The sequence below is a fragment of the Cariama cristata genome, unplaced genomic scaffold, assembly GCF_000690535.1.
Source record: "Cariama cristata isolate BGI_N322 unplaced genomic scaffold, ASM69053v1 scaffold13470, whole genome shotgun sequence".
In the NCBI taxonomy this organism is placed as follows: domain Eukaryota; kingdom Metazoa; phylum Chordata; class Aves; order Cariamiformes; family Cariamidae; genus Cariama; species Cariama cristata.
In genome coordinates, this window is record NW_009596486.1 from 36,343 (window position 1) to 55,236 (window position 18,894).

At 41.8% G+C, this 18,894-nt stretch overlaps 1 protein-coding gene across 1 annotated transcript in view; it reads left to right on the plus strand.

Moving 5' to 3' along the window:
• The window catches only part of ALKBH8 (alkB, alkylation repair homolog 8 (E. coli)), a 48,078-nt gene extending 31,488 nt beyond the window's left edge, over positions 1-16,590 (plus strand). Inside the window, exons 7-11 of the mRNA XM_009706367.1 lie at positions 672-778; positions 4,938-5,092; positions 5,914-6,179; positions 14,624-14,773; positions 16,021-16,590. Of these exons, the coding sequence (XP_009704669.1) occupies positions 672-778; positions 4,938-5,092; positions 5,914-6,179; positions 14,624-14,773; positions 16,021-16,590 (1,248 nt within the window). The remainder of the gene's footprint in view (positions 1-671; positions 779-4,937; positions 5,093-5,913; positions 6,180-14,623; positions 14,774-16,020) is intronic.
• The last annotated feature ends 2,304 nt before the right edge of the window (positions 16,591-18,894 follow it).

Below are 18,894 nucleotides of genomic sequence, written 5' to 3' on the forward strand. Positions count from 1 at the left end.
GACTCGCTCCAACAGGTCCATGTCCTTCTTGTGCTGAGGACCCCAGAGCTGAAGGCAGTACTGCAGGGGCATCTCGCCAGAGCGGAGCAGAGGGGCAGAATCCCCTCCCTCGACCTGCTGGTCACGCTGCTTTGGATGCAGCCCAGGGTACGGTTGGCTTTCTGGGCTGCAAGTGCACACCTCCAAGTCCTTCTCCTCAGAGATACTTGTCTCTATGCAGAGACTTCACAAAAAGAGAGTAGCTGACTGTCTTAGCCCAGGCACCTAACTTTCAGATGCTTGAGTTTACAGCAAATGAGCGCTCTCTTGCTCTTACACAGTTGCCTTTAGTTGAGGGGTAGAAATCCTTTCCTGCCTCACAGGTACATGCAGAGATTAAATGGTGTTACCGTGTTCTTGCAAAGAAAGCTATTACTGTGAAAAAAAAAAGTAGTTATCCATATATACACATATATTTGTGACTGCCTCATTTTTGAACACAGTGCTGAGAGATCTTAAGGACCGAGACCTAGAGGCTTTTGCATCCCTTGGAAATAAGTAGCTGTTTCGTGGCAATATTCTGATGAACACTTTGAAGAGGCAAACAAAGCTAGGACTTGAGAGTACCTGGCATGTATATGAATCTCTGTAAACCATACTCATTCATGGTGGCTGGTTTTGTTTCTTTTTAGATTGTGATGGATTTCAAACACCCTGATGGCCATACAGTGGCAATTATGCTGCCCCGATGCAGTTTATTGGTGATGGCTGGAGAATCCAGATACCTGTGGACACATGGGTATGTGTAAGAGTCCCTGCATTGCTGATAATAGTAGAAGAATATATGTATTTGGTTTGTTAAGGACATTCTGTATTTAAAATTGCTTCAAAAGAAATCAAGTCAAGTTTTATATACAACTTTGCTCCTTTGCTCAGATGCTGCTCAGGTTAAATTGAAAAAAAATTGAGGATTTTAGGAAGCTAATTGCCAGTCCCTGAGCTGCGGTTTCCTGCTGCTGTCACAAGTGAAGTTTCACTCGGAAATCGCTCTCACTTGCATCTGCGGTGTGAAAGTCCTCAGTGACTCTGAGCTGGCAAAGAATTGATTGTAGTGCAATTAGCTTCACCATTTCCTTTCTCTCTTTTCAGCCCACGGCTTTTCCCATCGGATTACATATTGCAAAGGCTTTAGAAAAGGGCTGGTTTAAGAGAGTGTCTTCCCCTGCACAGAGTGCGTGAGGGTGACAAAGGGGAGTCTTCCTGAGCTCTTCCCAGCTGCTTTAGGGACACTTTACTGATAAAGCTGCATTGCACTGAGTAGGTTTGGGATCCTGGAAAAAAGATTTCTTGAAATTTGTCTTGAGGCTTTGCTTATTGTAGCGTTTAAATATATGCTTTTTAAATCACGCACCACTGGGCAATACAATAGGAGTACTGAAACTGCCAAAAAGACTAAAAGCTTGAGAAGCTCTGAGAGTGACAGTAGTGCACTTTAGGAGAACATGGAAACCCTCACATTGGACAGAAATGCCCGTGGTAAATGTTTCTTCCTTTGTTTGACCCAAACTGTCACTGGTTACAGCAGTCAATTGGAGATACTAATTACATTCTGTGTAAATTAAACATCACATCCTTTTATTGACAGAAGATTTTCTGCCTTTTAATTTTACTGGTTAATTTGCAATATGAAGAAGGGTGAATATGAACTCCCCAGTGACCTTTACATTGTTTGTTTTTATTGAGTGCTTATGCCACCTGTATATTCTATCATTAAATTAAGTAGTTGTAAAAAGCAGCTAGTACTTCTGATATGCATTGTTATAGAAGCCCAGGGCAGTGGAGTCCTTTGGTTTTTGGTATACAAGACCGAACACGGATATCAGCATTATAAGCTGCTTATTCTGTCCTGTCAAATACTGTCAGTTGCCTTTCAGAAGGATACCTACAACTCGGAGAACATAGTGAGGTTTCCGTGATGATGATGTTGCTGGCGAGGGGAGCTGGGGGACAGTCCCCAACCCCAGGCATCAGGCAGCTCTGTGGGGCTGGGGTGAGGCCAGGTTGGGATCTCAGCCTAGGGGTCAAGGCCTGGATCAGTGGGGCAGTGGCCGTGCACAGACAGAGCTGGGACGCAGCTGGGGCTGTAGCTGGGGCAAGGCCCAGCGAGACAGCCTCCGTTTAAAAGCAGGTCCCAGGGGAAGGAGGGGTGACCCTTGCTGAGGCCTCTGGCTGTCTTCATGACAGCTTTCTCCAAGGCCACCAGCTCTGCTCTTCCCAAGCTGGCCCTGGGCAGCCAAACTCGCAGGCGGGGGAAGGATGCACACAGTACACTTGCCGTACTTGCCAGCAGGCATTCCAGTTGGGGTAATGTACCTGCCTACTAAGGACCGGAATGAGATGATTACTTAACTCGTGTACCTTAAAGTGATGGTTGTCTTTTGAGAACCACTGACATAAACTACATTTAAAATGAAGAGCCCAGATCTTCCTACTCATGTATAAGTTATTACTATCCCAGTGCTTGTCCACCTTTCCTAAAAATAGTTTTTCTGTGTATTTTTAAAACGGTAGTAGGTCAAGATGCTCAACCTTGAGTAAGCTTTCCATCATGGTAGTGGAGCATACTATTGTAATCGACAAGATTAATCATACAGCGAGCAAGTGTAGTTAATTCACTTGCATACATAACGTCAGGATGTATTTAAGATCATTTGTGATGCCTTTTATCTACTCCTCAGAAGGCAAATTAGAGAGCAAAAGGTTAAGTTTTAGAATTATTCTGGAAATGTTTTCAACGTGTATATTTGGATGCCAAGGGAATTAGCAACTTCATTTTGACCCTGTTAACAAAGTGCACAGGAAAAGGATTTTTTTGTTCTGTTCTCTCTGAAAGAGAAACATAGGATTAAGAAATAAGCTTTAGAGTATCAGCAAGCAGAGCAAAAGATATGTGCTCTTTTTGTCTTGTAGGTGAAAGTAAAATTACAGCTTTTCTGATGAGATTAATTTGTGATGTTTTTTCTGATGAGGCTTGTTTTTGGTTGGGTAACCTGGCAAAACACCATTCCTGACACTGCAATAATGAAACAACTCTGTGCCAAGCAAGAGGATATGCAGCATTTTATTTTTGACATTGGGAATCCTTTTTTTAGCGCAGCCTTTATCTAGGGTTCTTGCTTGTAGTATAGGCAAAAGGAAATTATGTAGCTTGAAACTAGAACCTTGAAAAAGACTTATTCCTGAAAATATTAGCTGCTATACTTAGGTTTTTTGCTGCAGGTACAAAAGAAAATCAAATAGACAATCTGCAAAGTCAGGATTTGAGGTTCTCCAGGGAGTCTTGGGCATCCTCAACTGATTGTTTCATCATAGCTTCATTATCTGCCATGAACAAGGCAGTTCTTTATTAGAGCCCATCCTTTCTCTGGCTGCCTTTGGGAAATTTCCATTCTCGGGGCTGCTCCATGTCTCCTTTTTGCAACATCTAGATGGAGGATCAAAGTGCTGCTGCCTGACTTCCAGACAGAAAGGACCTGCACTCTTTTTCCTGGAGGGTGGATTAGAGGTCAGCTTTCCTGCAGTAGGAAAGGTGGCACAGAGCAAAGTATGGGAATGCTGATCAGACTGTCTTCTCGGCAATTCTTGGTTAAGTACAGGCACTGGTCAGCAGTTTCATGGGACCTGCAGAAGAGTTCCAGTAGAAAATTGAGATGAGACTGAATGCTCTGCTTTATGAAAAGATATAAGACACTTTTTTTTTTTTGCCCCCTCTTTTGGCTCAACCTATGAGGGTTAAACTTGGCTAACCAGTATGGAAGTCAGTTTTACACTGAGAGTTTGTCCTGCTGGGACTCAAGTACTTTGAAGTCAGCAGCTCTGAAGGAGCTTCACTGAGAGGCCAGTTCCTTAGAGATGGTTTGGTTTTGTTTTTTTTCCCTTGAGGATATTTCTGCATTAATCTGCTTGATGACTAAGTTCAGGAAGCGTTTCAGTGACAGCTTTGAAGTGCTAAGATATTTCCCTGAAGAGTTTCCATTTTGTAGAGTATCTACTTTTTCCCATGTGCAAGTGATGGGAAACTACATGTGGGTGCAGCTGTTTCTCTTCTCTCATGTTGTGTTTCGCATTTTACTTTCTCGTTTTCCTCTTCTCAACTTTGAGAGAGATCCATTTGTAGAGCTATTAAAAATTCCTGGCTCTGGTGTTTTTTGTACTGCAAACATCTTCATAAAATTATTTGAAACTTTTGTCACCCCAAGAAAGTTCCAAGTCACTTCCATTTTATGAATTTTGTCTTTGCAAAGATGTTTTTGTGTTCCGTTAAGATCTCTGCCAAATCTAGAAGTAGCTTAAGATGCTCTGCTCCCAGTTTGCTTGATTGATAGATTTTGATCAAGAAAGATCTATGACAGAGTTTCTCCCTGTAGGCATTTTAGCAAATCTCCAAAGTGCTACATTCTTTGCATCTTCTGTTGTCAATAAATGGAAAAGTAATTCTGTTGCAAAGCAGAATTTATTGGAGGCCCATTTGTAACAGGAAACTTCAATCTGCTAATATAGAGCTCAGTCAATTCTATGCTTTTATACCCATAACCACCATTTTTAGTAGTGTATTTTATCTTAAAAAAGAAATCTGTTAATATAAAATAAATATATAAAAAATAAGTTCTAGAAAAATAAACAATCAAATGTTGCGGAAGGGAGGGAAGGGAAACGCAATTACTTACAATTAAATAACACTTTAACATCATTAGTTTGTGTCCTCTGTGCTCCTCTTTTTTTTTTCTCAGAAACTGAGTAAGTTGAAAACTGAGAAGCAGCAGTACATTAAATAGCATGTTGTAATCACAGTTGTCATAGTATGTAAGAATTGCCTTATCAGAAAGGTGGATTTCCCCCCCCTGCCCACCCCCGGTGCCAATTGAATTATTCTTTTATTTTGTGTTACTTTGTTTTAGGATTACACCCCGAAAATATGATGTCATTCAAGCATCTGAGCTTGGGCGAAAAGTTGGGACAATCACTGCTGATGTTGGAGATTTAACACTAAATCGAAGGGAAACAAGGACGTCATTTACATTCAGGAAAGTGAGGAGAGGCCCTTGCAATTGCAGTAAGTGTCTTGAGGTGATCTTCAAGGCAAAATTGTTGTTTATCACCAAGATGTACGCATTATTTTTTTTTTGGACCAAACCAGTTTATCAATTTTCCTGGTAGCCATTCCTGAATGGCTCAACGTTAGGCATACTATATAGCTTGAATTGGTTGCATCCCTGTAGTTGCTGGAGTTTCTCTATACAGGAAGGCATTTGGCTTGCTCCGGAGCCAGGAAAGTAATCTGGAATCTTGCATTTCGTTGGGACCTCAAGTGGCGGAATAATGTAACAGAGTAGAAGTAGCTACTATTCTTCAGATTCCTGTCAGTTTTGGTGGTTTTTTATTTGAAGGGGACTGTAATTTTGTGAAAATAAGTACGTTAGAGAAGGAGAAGCAGTCAGATCTGCAGTGGGAGAGCCATGTAAGTGCCTTAGGGCAGCACAGATGATAATAATAGATAGGTGGCTCAATGATTGCACAGAATTGAAGTCCATTTGTGCCCTCAGAACAGAATTTCAGAGGCTGAATTGCAATGATATCATAATCTTTGGTATTAGGGGCACTATATCAGTTTTGAAAACATAAACCTCGTTAACATAGCACGATGAATGATCATTGCAAATGGCTTCTGGTATATGTGAGCAGGTTGTTTGTTTTAAGATCATCGAACACTTCGGCAGTTTGACCTGCATTTCAGTTTTTAAAAGGTAAAGGAGGAATGAAGCAGTTCTTTGCATCTTAATATTTCACTTCTAATTTTATTTTGCTGAATAAGTCTAACCGACAAGGAATTACTTCAAAAAAATTCATTTTTTGTGTATCTGTTGCTATATCTAGTTTACCTATCTGTCTGTGACAGCCAGAAAGGACAGCAAAGACAGGTACAACCTTCATTTCCCCACAATGAGATGGAGGCCTCGAAGCTGGAGCAAGAATACGTACACAAGGTGTATGAAGAGATTGCCTCACACTTCAGCAGCACCAGGCATAGCCCATGGCCCCGAATTGTAGAGTTTCTCAGGTCCCTACCAAAAGGGTCGATAGTGGCTGATGTTGGTTGTGGCAATGGGAAATACCTAGGCATCAACGAGGATTTGTACATGGTAAGTAGTAGTGACTGTCATTTGTTTTCGTTGGTACTAGTGTTTATTCCATCGTGCAGTTGTAGCATGTTGGAGCTTCAGTTGTGGGAAAAGTGCCAAGAACAGAAAACTGTTTCCTGATCCAAGATCAATTACCAATTGTGTTAGGTTTCCACATCCTTTCACTGTATGCATTACCTTTTTTCTTTTTTCAAAGCCACTTTTGCTTTGCAAGTCAAAGTATGTTAATAAAAAAAATAGTAATGGGTGCAGTGGATTGAAAATTTATAATGGATGCTTTAGCTTTTGTTGTTGAATAAGCTTATTAAAAGGGAAAATCGTTAGGCAGTTTGCTTCCAACAAGTTTTTCATTTGGCTGGTGGGTGGGGAATGCAATGTACATGTCCCTGAAATCTCCATGGGCAGCACTACTTTTCATACATCATCTTCAGTTCCCTTTGGCCTGGTGGCGTTGGCTCCTTTGTGAATGATGTCATGTTTGGCTGTCCCACCTCTGACTCTGTGCGTAGGCCCAGTAAATATGCCAAGATAAAATTCATGGGCGAGTCTCAACTTCAGCACAGATTTCTGGCCTTTCTCTCACTCCCTTTTCACTTTTAGACAGCTCTGACATCAATCTTGCTGATGTTCTCATCACCTTCCCTGTCTCACAGTCTGTACTTAGCCCAGTTTTGCTTCTTTCCTCTTCTGTCAGGGAGACATGAAGCACATACAGATATGAACCAAGAGAGAGTCTTCATTGCAGATATTTCAAAGACATTTTTGTAAGGGTCAAACTTCCTGTTATTTTTACCCAAAAGAAATCTTTGAGAGGTGTGCATTATGCTATCTGCTCTCCCCTGTTCCAGAATTGTCTGATTCTTTCATGTGCTTATTCTGTGAAACACTTTGAAATCCATCAGGCTTGAAAACTTCTAGGTAAGGCAAGACATTCATTGTTAATAATAAAGTCAGAGTTGTTGGTCTGTTTCAGGAGTTTCTGTCCTGCTATTTATATTCAGCTGTAAAACATAAGTTGTTATTTACGGCCCTGTCTGTATTAGTAATGGATTTATTTCCATTACTGTTCTTGTAAGCTAGAACAAAATCAACTGATTTATAAGTAGGCATGTTTATGCCTGACTGCTGTAGCCTGAAAATAATTACTAATGTTCAGTTCATTTCAGTCTTTCACTCCTGACTCATTTAAGAAAAATTAGCAAACCTGACTAGAGAGGAGAAAAGTTTATCAGGGTACCATGAAGGTCACCTGGTCCTAAAATGAATTTTGTAAATTGCTGTTGTGTAGGTTTGTGGTAGACTTTTAAGGTGAAATCTCTGCAAGGTGCTGTCTTCAGAAATTGCTAGCACCAGTCTGTTTTCTGGAGCCTGCAGTTAACCAACTAAGGGAAAAGAAAATCACATATCTACTGGCAATCAAATGAAAGCCAGCCCCTCTACCCTGTTACTTTAGGAGTTACCTCATTTCATATGTGCCTGCAGGATAAATCCAAAACATGAAAAATAACAGTGGAAAGGAGGAAACTTTTAAAGAAGCAGTCGAAAAACAGAATCTGGGAATTGCTTCATTCAGTTGGCCTCTCTTGACATTTGATTTTCTACTGGTGACAACTAGTTGTTCTTGGTTGGAGCTAGACTCTAGACTTTGCATTTGCTTATTTTCATCTGCAAGCCAGCACAGAGTCTCAGGAGGATGGATGTGACTCCTTCTTTCTACTATATTTTTGTGTCAGCCGAAGTGTGGTTAAAGAAAAACTGGTGTATATTGTGTTTACGGATTTTTGTTTGTTTGTTTTAAACTTTTGACAAGGTATCTTAAAAAGACATAAGAGAATGAATTATCGTAGGTGAGAAGAACAATGTGGTGTTACACTGGTTTGGACATAGAGGGGCTGGGTAGAGCACTGTTAGTACAGCTATGTAGCTTGGAGTGTTTTGACTCAGAAATATTGAAAACCTGAGGCAAGTGATGTGCTTTAAAGGTTCCTGTATGTTTTTCGATAGGATACTTTAAGTAGCAGCACTAATGGTAGATCAAAGCTAAGGTAGCTCTCTGGATGGTTTTAATGTTCAGGCACTGTCTGAAAATGTCTCCAGTGTGGCTTGTGCTATTGTATTTACTTCAGTTTCTTTGGATGATTACATATAACCATATCTGCTTGAGTATCGTTGCGTGAGGATGAAACGCACATGAGTCTAGCTACTCTCAACAAAAATGACAGTGCTGTAATGGCTGCGTTATTCTGACAGTGAAAGAGCATCAATTTCATGACAAACAAATTCAGATTAAGAATATTTTAAGTGAGAGATGGAATCCAAATCTGATGTAGTTAGGAGAAAGACTGGAGAAAGATCTGAAACTTTATTAAATTCAATTACTTTTTCTGTCTTGCCCAGCTTTTTTGTTTGAATGAATGCAAAAGAGAGAAATGATTTTAGGGTTGTTTTTACACAATCCCCTCCCCACCCGGCCTCATTTCGGGGAATTATTTTAGCAGTTTATATTTGGGTGCTTTCAAGCTTAATATTCCTATCTGTGAGCAGGGCTTTTATTTTTACAGAATGCTACGTTTCAGCCTTACCTATCTCCCTCATCACCACAACGGTTTCATTCCAGAACCTGTTGACATCATTGCAATGTATCTCATCAATTTTTATGAGCTTTAGCTCTGTCTTCCAGTTTCCAGGGTTCAGGTAGGTGTGGTGATGTGTAAATCCCCAGAGGAATGTTCAGCATCCTTCCAGGGCTAGGGTGTGAGTGAAAGACATTGAACCCTTTCAATTTTGTGGTTTACGTTTTTAATTGAACTGATAAACTGGTGGGAAATCCAGTTACAAGTGACTGAAAATGCTATTGGGTAGATATTTTTTCTTTATATATAAAGAAATTACTCTCCTTGCCAGAATACTGATACTAGGAAGAAAAATGATGGTAATACAGGAGCCCAAATGGTTTGCATTAATACAGACATTCCTATTTCTGTAGCACGTCATTCAAGGGGAATCGGTAGCGTAGCTTGTATTTCACGTGATCTTGTAAGACACCCTTTTACTGTGAGATATGCATCTTTTTTCTATGTTTTCTACATCTGTCCCAAACTGGGATCTACTGGAACTGTATAAATGTTTGATTTTGCCAAGGTGTGGGGAAGAGGGAGGGTGAATATTTGCTGCGGGTAGGGTTGCGTAATGGTGGGTGCATTTTAGTTGCACTGGGTCTGTGTTGATTGAGAGCAGATTACTATTTGAAGGCTTTAGTAGTAGTGGGTAAAAGCAGGAAGGACAAAACTAATTGGTAAAGGTGTATCTGGAGCAAGTTCACTGTGTCTTAGCAATTGAAGGGTGAGATGGAGGGAACCATTCCTGCCCTTTTCTCTCGATAAATAGCAGTCATTAAAATGATGGGAGATCTGGGAAGAGAGCTCAGAAGGAACTGGGCAACAGCAGCACAAAACCAGAATGAATGCTGAATTGCTCAACTTGGTTCTGACGCTTTGTCATTGAGAAATGAACTTCACGTTTTAGACGCAGCGCTTTGTTTCCAGAGGCACCCTGACTGTACGCAATGGAAAACCAAAACGCTACGTGAAAGGAATGCTAAAGGCCTGACTCGGACCAACTGGAGCAAGGAGATTTATCTGTCTTGCTGTGGCTGTGCTGGTGTCTTTCTTTTTTTTTTTTTTTCCTACGTATGTGTGTGCTTGCTGGAATGTAATTTGGTTCCTTGAGGCTCTTATGCTATTAGTTATAGCTGAGATGTTTCTCCAGGGAGTGATATAATTCCATTTGGCGGCTGGATTTCAGAATTAGATGTTGTTTTCTTCATCACTTTCTAATGTGCTGAATCAATCAGGTTTCTAGATACTTAAATGAACTAATTCTACCAGGTAGAGTTAGTTATAATGAGATAACGTAGAAAGAAAATATGTAATGGTGTGCAGCGTCCCCCTGTCTTTCCCTAAAAAAAGCCTGCAAGAGGATTTATCTCATGCAGATTTGCAGCACCATTACAAAGCAAGCTATTTATTTAGTGTCTTTTGCACCCTAATGATCTATTCCAAACCACTGCATCAAGTAGATTTTACAAAACGTAGTTTAGCTACTCCTGGCTGAAACGGTGGAGGTGAAGGTGCCTGGGAATGCTAAGGAACAGGATGGGATATCTGCCTGGGTTATCCTGTTCCTAGGAAGCCAGTACAGAGCTGCTGCAAACTCAGACAAATCACAGGTGTTACATTTGTTTCTCCCTTCCCTTATCCTCTTTTGTATTTATCTTTTTTTGGTCCTTCCATTAGTCTAAAGGTTTCCATTGCCCAGCATGTCCTAAAGAGAGGGTTCCAAGTGTCAGAATTATGACATGCTTTTGCCTCTTCCCTAAGTTTGGTGTTTGTAGGGCTTGGATGCAATTGACTTTTATCCAGATACAATGAAAATCAATGCCTGAAATCCATGCTAAAAATGTCAGTGGATTCTGAGTCCCAGTACATAGGCATCTGTCTCGCCCCACTCGGTGGGTGAGGTTATCTTTTAAATTCTCTGTGTGGTAATCCGGAGTGACGACAATCACTATAGAAGTTCAAAGTCACACATTTACTAAAAACTTGGTGAGATTACAATAGATAGTGGCTTGGCAAAAGTTATGATTACATTACAACAACAAACCCACAACAATATTACCCATATGTGCCTGGAACAAAATACAACAAACTCTTAACAACATTACCCTTATATGCCTAGAATGAGAGAGAGAGAGATGTAAGAGAAAGAAACGAGAAAGGAAAGTTTTTACCACACGTGGATCCAGCAACATCCTGTTCATCCTCTTTCTTCTGGTGTCTTGGTGGCGGGAGTCCCACCCCAGCTTCTGGTGTTACCATTTTTATACAGTCTCAAGTCCCAAAATCTCTGCCTGGTTCCAGGAAACTTTGTGCATATGCATGGTGGACGTGATCTGGTTCAGCACAGGCTCGGTGCATCCCAGGTGGTCGCAGGGAGACTATTTCGGGGATCTCATCAGACGAGACCCTCCCCAAGGTCGATGAATTAGCACCCTGCACATGCGCAGTTAGCTGTTGCAAAACCACGGGAGGACCGCTTCTGGTTACAACGTCTTCCATGCGCATGAGTTGTTTTGTTTTTTTTTTTTGTAAGGCAAGCAACAGGTGCAGCAAAGCTCACATCTTATGCACCAAGAAAGGTTTAAGGTAAATACTGGCTCATCTGTCCGCCACAGCATCTCTGGCCACTCTGGAGCTGGAGCTCCTGTGAGCTGTGGTCCATGACACACAGAGCAGTGAAGAGGCGGGGAGGTACCTGCCAAAAAGGTGGGGATGTGGGAATGGCTGCCCGGAGTAAAATCCGAGAAACCTGAGAAGCCAGCCGCCTTTGGGGAAATACTGAAAGGTGGAGAGCGACTTGCTGAGAGGTGGACTTGTTAAGAGGTAGATTCAGCTGAATCATCCAGCTGTGCTATTTGAGATATATATGAGAAGTTAGGGGATTTGAGCAAGGAATTTGATTTGGAAAACTAGGAAAACAGTTACAAGAAATGATTGAGAAGATTCACAGATAATAAGAAAGAGGGAACCTTAAAAATGTGTACAACTTGGGTCACTGAGAGATGTACTAGATTCTGTTAGTTTGTGAACTAGCAGTAATTTGTCTACCTTTTTCCACTCTTCTAGAAGAGATGTCAGCAAGGACAGTATCCTGTGCTGAGCATCAAAATTAGAGATAGGAACTGGCAAAAATTAAAGCATTCCAGTTGTATTTTGAGATTTTATTTTAAAATGTTTTGATTGAAATGTTTAATTAGAGAAAAATAAACCTACTCTAAATTAAAACATTCTTTTGAACTGTTTTCTGTAAACAGAGCTTCATCACATCAAAGCTTTCATGTGCTTCAGAATGTAGAAATCAGTAACAGAATTGGGAAGAGTTGAGTTTAGGGTCTCTGCCCCTTGCCATATATGTTTTCTGTACTCATAAAAATCATGGGCTCATTTTCCAGCTGTAAGCTGGCATTGCACCACTGAAGTTAGCTGCTTTTTGCTAGCTTGTTGTTTTCTAAGCGACTGAAACAAAGGTATTTTGTTTTTTAATGAGTGCCTGTTTCTTGTAAGCTAGAAGGTGCAGGAATATGGTGATTATAATTATTTTAAAATAATCATGCAGAGATAATTCTAGTAAGGATGCTAAATTTGCTTAGCTTCAGCACCAGGCATCTCTGTGGTGACTTGCTGTGCTGGTGACAGCATAGCACCCGCTATAATGTTTACATTTAAAACCATGTTAAAGTTTTAGCCTAATATACCTATTTCAGAGCAGCTGTGCGTTCAGAGTGATCCATTTCAAGGTCTCCATTTTCATTGCAAAAACACAATCTTTCTGCTTTGGTTGTAGATTCACTTTAATAAGTATGATAATACAAGTAAGCCTGACTTCGTAATTATTTGATATAATTTAGATGCAAATGAGGACTTCACATTCTGGCAGTCATGCTTTTGTTCTCGTTCTCAGTTCATTGGATTTCATCAACATACGGCGTAGTCCTTTTCAAGGTCATTTTGGGAGGGAAAGATTGAATTCCATTATCCAGCCTGTTTTTACTATAGATGCACAAGGCCCAAGCAATTCTTTCTGGGAAAGCTTGTTGTCAGTGGAAATTGCAAATGTTCTTCTCCCTCCTTCTGCCAGCAGTGAATTTGGTCCTTCGGGTTTTATTAAATACTGCATGCTAATGTCTTAATTGCAAAAGTAGTTGAAGGCACCGGTAATGAGGTGTGGAATCTCTAACATGCAGGTTGTCAGCTAAATCCGTTCCATGATGAGAGTAATTTAAAGACACTTCAGTTGGCTTCCAGTGTGAAATGATGGGGATTTATGTTTACTTCCAAGTAAACAAGAGTTTCCTTTTTTTATTAATAAATAACACTGTTTGCTCAGTGCTTCAGTAAAGGTGGAGAGCAGGCCAAGGAATAAATGGGAAGAAAGCAATGCTAGGATTGATCTTTTTGGGACACTTTAGAACTAATTGGTAGGACAATACGTACGTATTCATGGTACTGTTTTTGTGGAGGATTATCTTGGGTTGTCAGGTTGGCATTTTCACAACTGTTTCATTTACTTTGGATCAAAAGTCAGGGACCTGACTGGAAAGCAGCTCACCTAGAAGCTTTCAGGACATATGACTGGAACAGAATCCTGGTTTTCTTCAAAACTGTGATGGTAGATTGAAAGCTAAAATTACTTAAACCAATAAAATGAAAAGTTACAATGGAAAATAAGTATATTTAGTCATTGCTAAAGAGATTTTTGGCTGTACTGTTGTCTCTGCTGGGTTGATTAACCCAGAGCAAGTTGTTTGCTGTTCTTCTTGCATCGAGGATGGTTTAGTATTCTTTGTGTGTCAAATGCAATAAACACTGTCAGCAGTAATTATTTATGATTCTGGATCTGTTCTCTGCTATCTACTTGTTGCTGATTATTGAAAACAAAGATAAATCTAATATTCGCATGCAAGCTGAGTTTGATATATGATTTAGTAGCAGGGCTTTGGTTTGAATATTCGGTGTGCACAGCAGACATGAAAATGAGTGGTGCACGCCTCGCTCTGCTCTTTCAGAAGGGTCTTGATGAGTTGGGATTTATTGGTTTTATGCAAGCATGGTAAAAAACCTCTTCTAGATGCTTTTTCTTACCATCTTTGACCTGGACGCTGGGCAAGGTTTGAAGGGGAAAAAAAGAAAATGTTTTATGAGGTGTCCTGACATGGTTCCTAGGGGGCACTTCATTTGGACTGTACAGAACCTTGGAAAATTATGTTGTGCTTAAATTTTTGTGGATTGTAATACTGAGGGTGAAGAGGACTGTACCGGAGCACTTCCTTACTTGTACTGAAATGATGAAACCTGGGTGACAAGTGAAGCCATGCGACATACTTCAGTGATGGCACCGAAGTCACCAGATTGTCGTTTACACTTGTAGATTCAGCTTTTGTGAGTTCAGTATTTGGGTGCTTCAAATGTTGTCAGATTACGAATGGCAATTGAAAGGAAAAGAAAATACTGAGGTTAGGTCACGTCTCTCTTGCTGGTTTCGAGATAGCTCAAGAGCCAGTTTTGAGGAAAAGTTAGGTTGAAACCTGTTCTGTCTTGAGCTGGTTCAAAATCAGAGTGCTATAATGAGCTCGCTAATATCCAGTCTGCCATCTTTGTTTTAAGTAAGCGTCAAGGTTTTTTTCCTTTTTGTCTGTGCCTGGGAACCATATATTCCTCTTACTTAAGGCTATTTTCTCATCCTTGCTCTTGTTTTCATTTTATAAAGTGTGTTACCTCAGTAGGAGACTGTGATGACTCTCTTACAAGACTGGAAAATTATTTTCTCTTGATGCTTACAGTAATTATCCTCTTATGAAAAGCTTAATGAAACATTTTCTTTTATAGGTTGGCTGTGATCGCAGCAAAAACCTGGTAGATATTTGTGGAGAAAAAAATTTCCAGGCTTTTGTCTGCGATGCCCTGTCGGTGCCAATCCGCAGTGGTTCTTGTGATGCCTGCATCTCTATTGCTGTCATCCACCATTTCTCAACAGCAGTAAGTCACCCCTCTCTGTCCTCCACTCTACTGTTGTATTGCTGTGCAGAGCTACTGATTCTACAAAAAACCCTGCTCGTTTGGGCTCATGAAAGCAAAAGGGATGAATAAAATGGGGAGAAATCAAAGGTTTGCATTTGGTGTAAGCAGTTGTCAGAGCAGAGTTAAGCTGTGTTGCTGCTGCTGCTTAGGCTTTCTCTTCACGTTCTCCTGCTGCTTGTCAGATCTCCTGGCTCCTCCTGGCACTTTGATTTAGGTATTTAGGTTTCATTTTCATCTGCTTACAAGTAATGACATTGGAAAAGGGGGCTCTGCTTTGGGAAGTAACATATTTCTTGATTCCCAGCTCAGATCTTGAGCAGATCTCGGGTTTTTGTGTGTGGCTTTTTTTTCCTCCCCTCTGTGCCTTCATTGTCCGTCTGCAAACGACAGGGACACTACTCGCTAGTCTGCCCTATCTTTGGGCTGTCTAAGCTTCTCCTGGCAGGAACTGTGCAATTGTAACAAGCTGCTAGAGCATGGAGCCGTAATCCTCGGTGGGGCCCACTGATCTCTCCGTAGCAGAAATAGAGCAAATATTTCTAAACCCAATATAAAAACGTAGGAAGAAGTCTTGTTTTGGAGAAGGCTGACATATCTTTGTTCGGGTGGTCAGAGGACCTGTGTTTAAGCCATAATTCCGGCTCCTTCAGCTGCAGACTTAGGGTGTGTATGATCAGGTATTTGAATCTGGGATTTTAGATAACTGAACCTTCTTGAAGAGATGTGTGTCATTTCCAGCTGGGTTGATATGTCCAAGAAATCCTGCTTGGCACAGCACTATTTTCAAATGGAAAGATAATCATAAAATTGTTTCGATTGGAAAAAACCTGTAAGAACATTGAATCCAACCGTTAACCGAGCACTGCCGAGTCCACCACTAAACCACATCCCTAAGCACCACACCTACACGTCTTTTAAATATCTCCAGGAATGGGGACTCCACCACTTCCCTGGGCAGCATGTTCCAGTGCTTGACAACCCTTTTGGTGAAGAAATTGTGTTTCGGTGAGAATTATGTTTAGGAAAGTGTCTTGGCTTGCACACAGTGATGGACTATATTATGAATGAAAATGAGCATCAGAAAAAAATTCCTCTGATTTTTATTGTATCTTAGGGGGGAGGACAGTAAGGAGGAACTGCTGCCCTTCCATTCTCCTGTCTCTGTGTTTATGCAGTAGCTTCACACTTTTGCTTTTCCTTTATAGGAAAGGAGACTGGCTACTATCCGTGAACTAGCCCGGCTTCTAAGACCTGGTGGAATGGCACTCATTTATGTCTGGGCAATGGAACAAGAATACAAAACCCAGAAGTCTAAATACCTTAAGGAAAAGAGTGTTAGTAAAGACAAAGAAGAGGAAATCAATACCCGCACGGCCCAGAGACCACTTAGTGATCAAATGCCTGATAGCAGCAGCCAAGACTCAGCATGTTTTGACCGACTCAGTAAGGACTCGAAGGACAAAGGCTGTGATGCAAAGCCAGCAGCAGCTTCCACTCTGCCTGTTCACACTAACCGAACCTCCTTTCACTCTCAGGATTTGCTGGTTCCCTGGCACCTGAAAGGTGGCACTAAAAAGAAAGGGGAAAACGTTGATACTGTGTTGTTTCCAGCTGGCTCCAAGGAATCGCAAGAACTCAGCCCTGTTTTCCACCGCTATTACCATGTGTTCTGTGAAGGGGAACTGGAAGCAGCATGCAGATCCCTGGATTGTGTGAGGGTTCAAAAGAGTTACTACGATCAGGGAAACTGGTGTGTTGTTCTAGAAAAGTTGTAGCCTGTGGTGTTTTCTCCACTATCTGTGGTGTTCTGTTTGTTTTTTACAGTGTGAAAGGTATTTTAATGCAGGTTGCAGCTATTACCTCATTTAAAATAGCAGAATAAAGATTGTTTACTGAGTAACTAGCACTATGTGTGTATGTTAACAAAATAGTGGCCAAACTCAGATACTACCTCTGCAGAGTGTTTATTTTACTTTTGTGAATTACAGCAAAGAGGATGAAGTTGGAAAATACTGGCCATGGAAATCGGTAAGGCCAGTGTTGAGCTTTTAAAGACAAAGGGCCTGGTTCTCCCTTCTCGTACACCGGTTTATGCTGGTGTAGCTGTAGTGGCCTTTGTGCAGCCCACAGCTAATTGGAAGGGAGCTCTGGGCAGGAACGGTACAGCTGTTTGCTGTATAAAACTGTGGGTCAGGGAGGAAGGAATGAATGGCACGCGAAGCAGTTAACTGAAGAGTCAAAATGTTGCCTGACATTTGGTCCTGCCTGTTTTGGTGTCAGTCAGGGGTCACAGATCTCTTGTCAGTTTGGAATTTACTCTGTTGGTCGTGCTAATGATTTCCTCAAGGGGAAATGGAAAGCCAGTGGGGGTACCACAGCCCTCTATCTCTTCCTGGACCCTCAAGCACCCACAATTCATGCTGTCACTCCCCGGATTTCTCTAGCTCTTCATTGTAGTGTTGTTTGAAAGCTCTTCTGAGCTCTGAGGTTGCTCAGCTGTAATATCGTGATGAGTTCTGCTAAATGCCTGCCTGTGAGCACAGGGCTCTGTGCCTGTAGCACCAGGGCTTGGGGGGTGGGCTGACAGACATCCCTGGGAGGAAAAAAAAAAAAGGGAAAAGATTAAAGTGAAGGCAGTATTGATGCAAATTTTCCGCAGGGTAGTTTCAACCCCTAAATGTTGGCAGTGGAACAAGTTTTATTTATGGTACTTGAGAAGAACAAAGAAGTGGAGTAGAGGGGAACTGATGCCGGGCTGGCTGACTCACAGCTGCCATTGCTGCTGTTGCCTGCAATGACTAGCACAATTTATTTAGCGCAGCTCTTGTGCTATCAAAGGAGCGTGTGCCACCTGCAATGCATTTCCAGAATTAAAATATAATGGACTGGCTTTTGCAGGGTGAGTGGCTGTTGGTGCCTCTGGAAATCAGTACTGCTAGGCTATGCCCTCACTGCCCTCTTCATTGATTGATCGCCTGTAGTTGTAGCAAGATCGATGGTATAAAGAAGGTCATTGCTGCTATAATGGCATCGAAGTGCCCATCCTAATCATGTGGGGACTTGGAGGACAGTGAGACGTGGTGCTGGAAAGCGAAGAACTAACCCTGACTGTTGATTGTGTGGTTTCTATTGGAGGAGTGACTCGCTGAATGGTGCTCTGGGTGTGCAGGCAGACAGGGGATGGCAGTTGTCACTCTGAGCCTTCATTTAAGCAAGAAAGTCCAAGATGGGAAGCAGAAACTGAGTCCGAAGAGTGAACTAAACTGAGTGATGCTATAGGCAGAGGTGGAGATGTGATCTGTTTCCTGACTGCATTGCAGGACCAGGTTACCCCTCTAATCTTAAAGCATTTACAGTGTAGCAAGTTGTTTGTTTCCCACCTCTAGACAGCTGCCTCCTCCCTGCCCTTGCCCCGAGCGGGGCTTCCCCACACTGTGGGAGTGAGAGGGGCTCATCACGGCTCTTGCAGTTGCCATGGAGGTTCCCATACACTACAGTGGAGCCTTCGGGCAGTGATCGCATCTGTAAAAAGCAGGGCTGGTTCCTGTTCTCTGGCTCTGCTTTTTGCTCCTCCTTTGCCCCTTGTTTGTCTCTTTCCAATCATTATTCTTGATGTTTCCTATTTTCCTCCTTTTCCTTTGGCCTGGAGGGGAGCTTGCTTGTCCTTGCTTCTGCTCACAGCTGACAGAGGGTGGCTCTGGCAGGACATGCAGGAGGGTGCTATGCTGGTAGTTATCGTGAGTCAATGACAATACCGAGTAATACATTTGCAAACTAAGAAAACTTAAGGAAGCAAATCAGCTATGAGACTTGGGTTGTTATTTTAATTTTACTTGGCATTGGATACTGCTGAGAAACCTGCCTGCCGGTTATTAAGACTGCGTTGTGTTTTGCAGTCTCTCTCCCCTCTGGGACACTTCCCAGAAAGTTGCATTTCCCACTGGGGACCAGTTTTCAGAAGGGCCCTACCTGACAGTTTTGCATCAAGGCCCCTGAGCTGGCTTTGGTGCTGGGACGCTGCGTTTGGGTGCAGCAGCATTTGGGTGGGCTGTGGGCCCGGAGCTAACCCAGATGGCCCC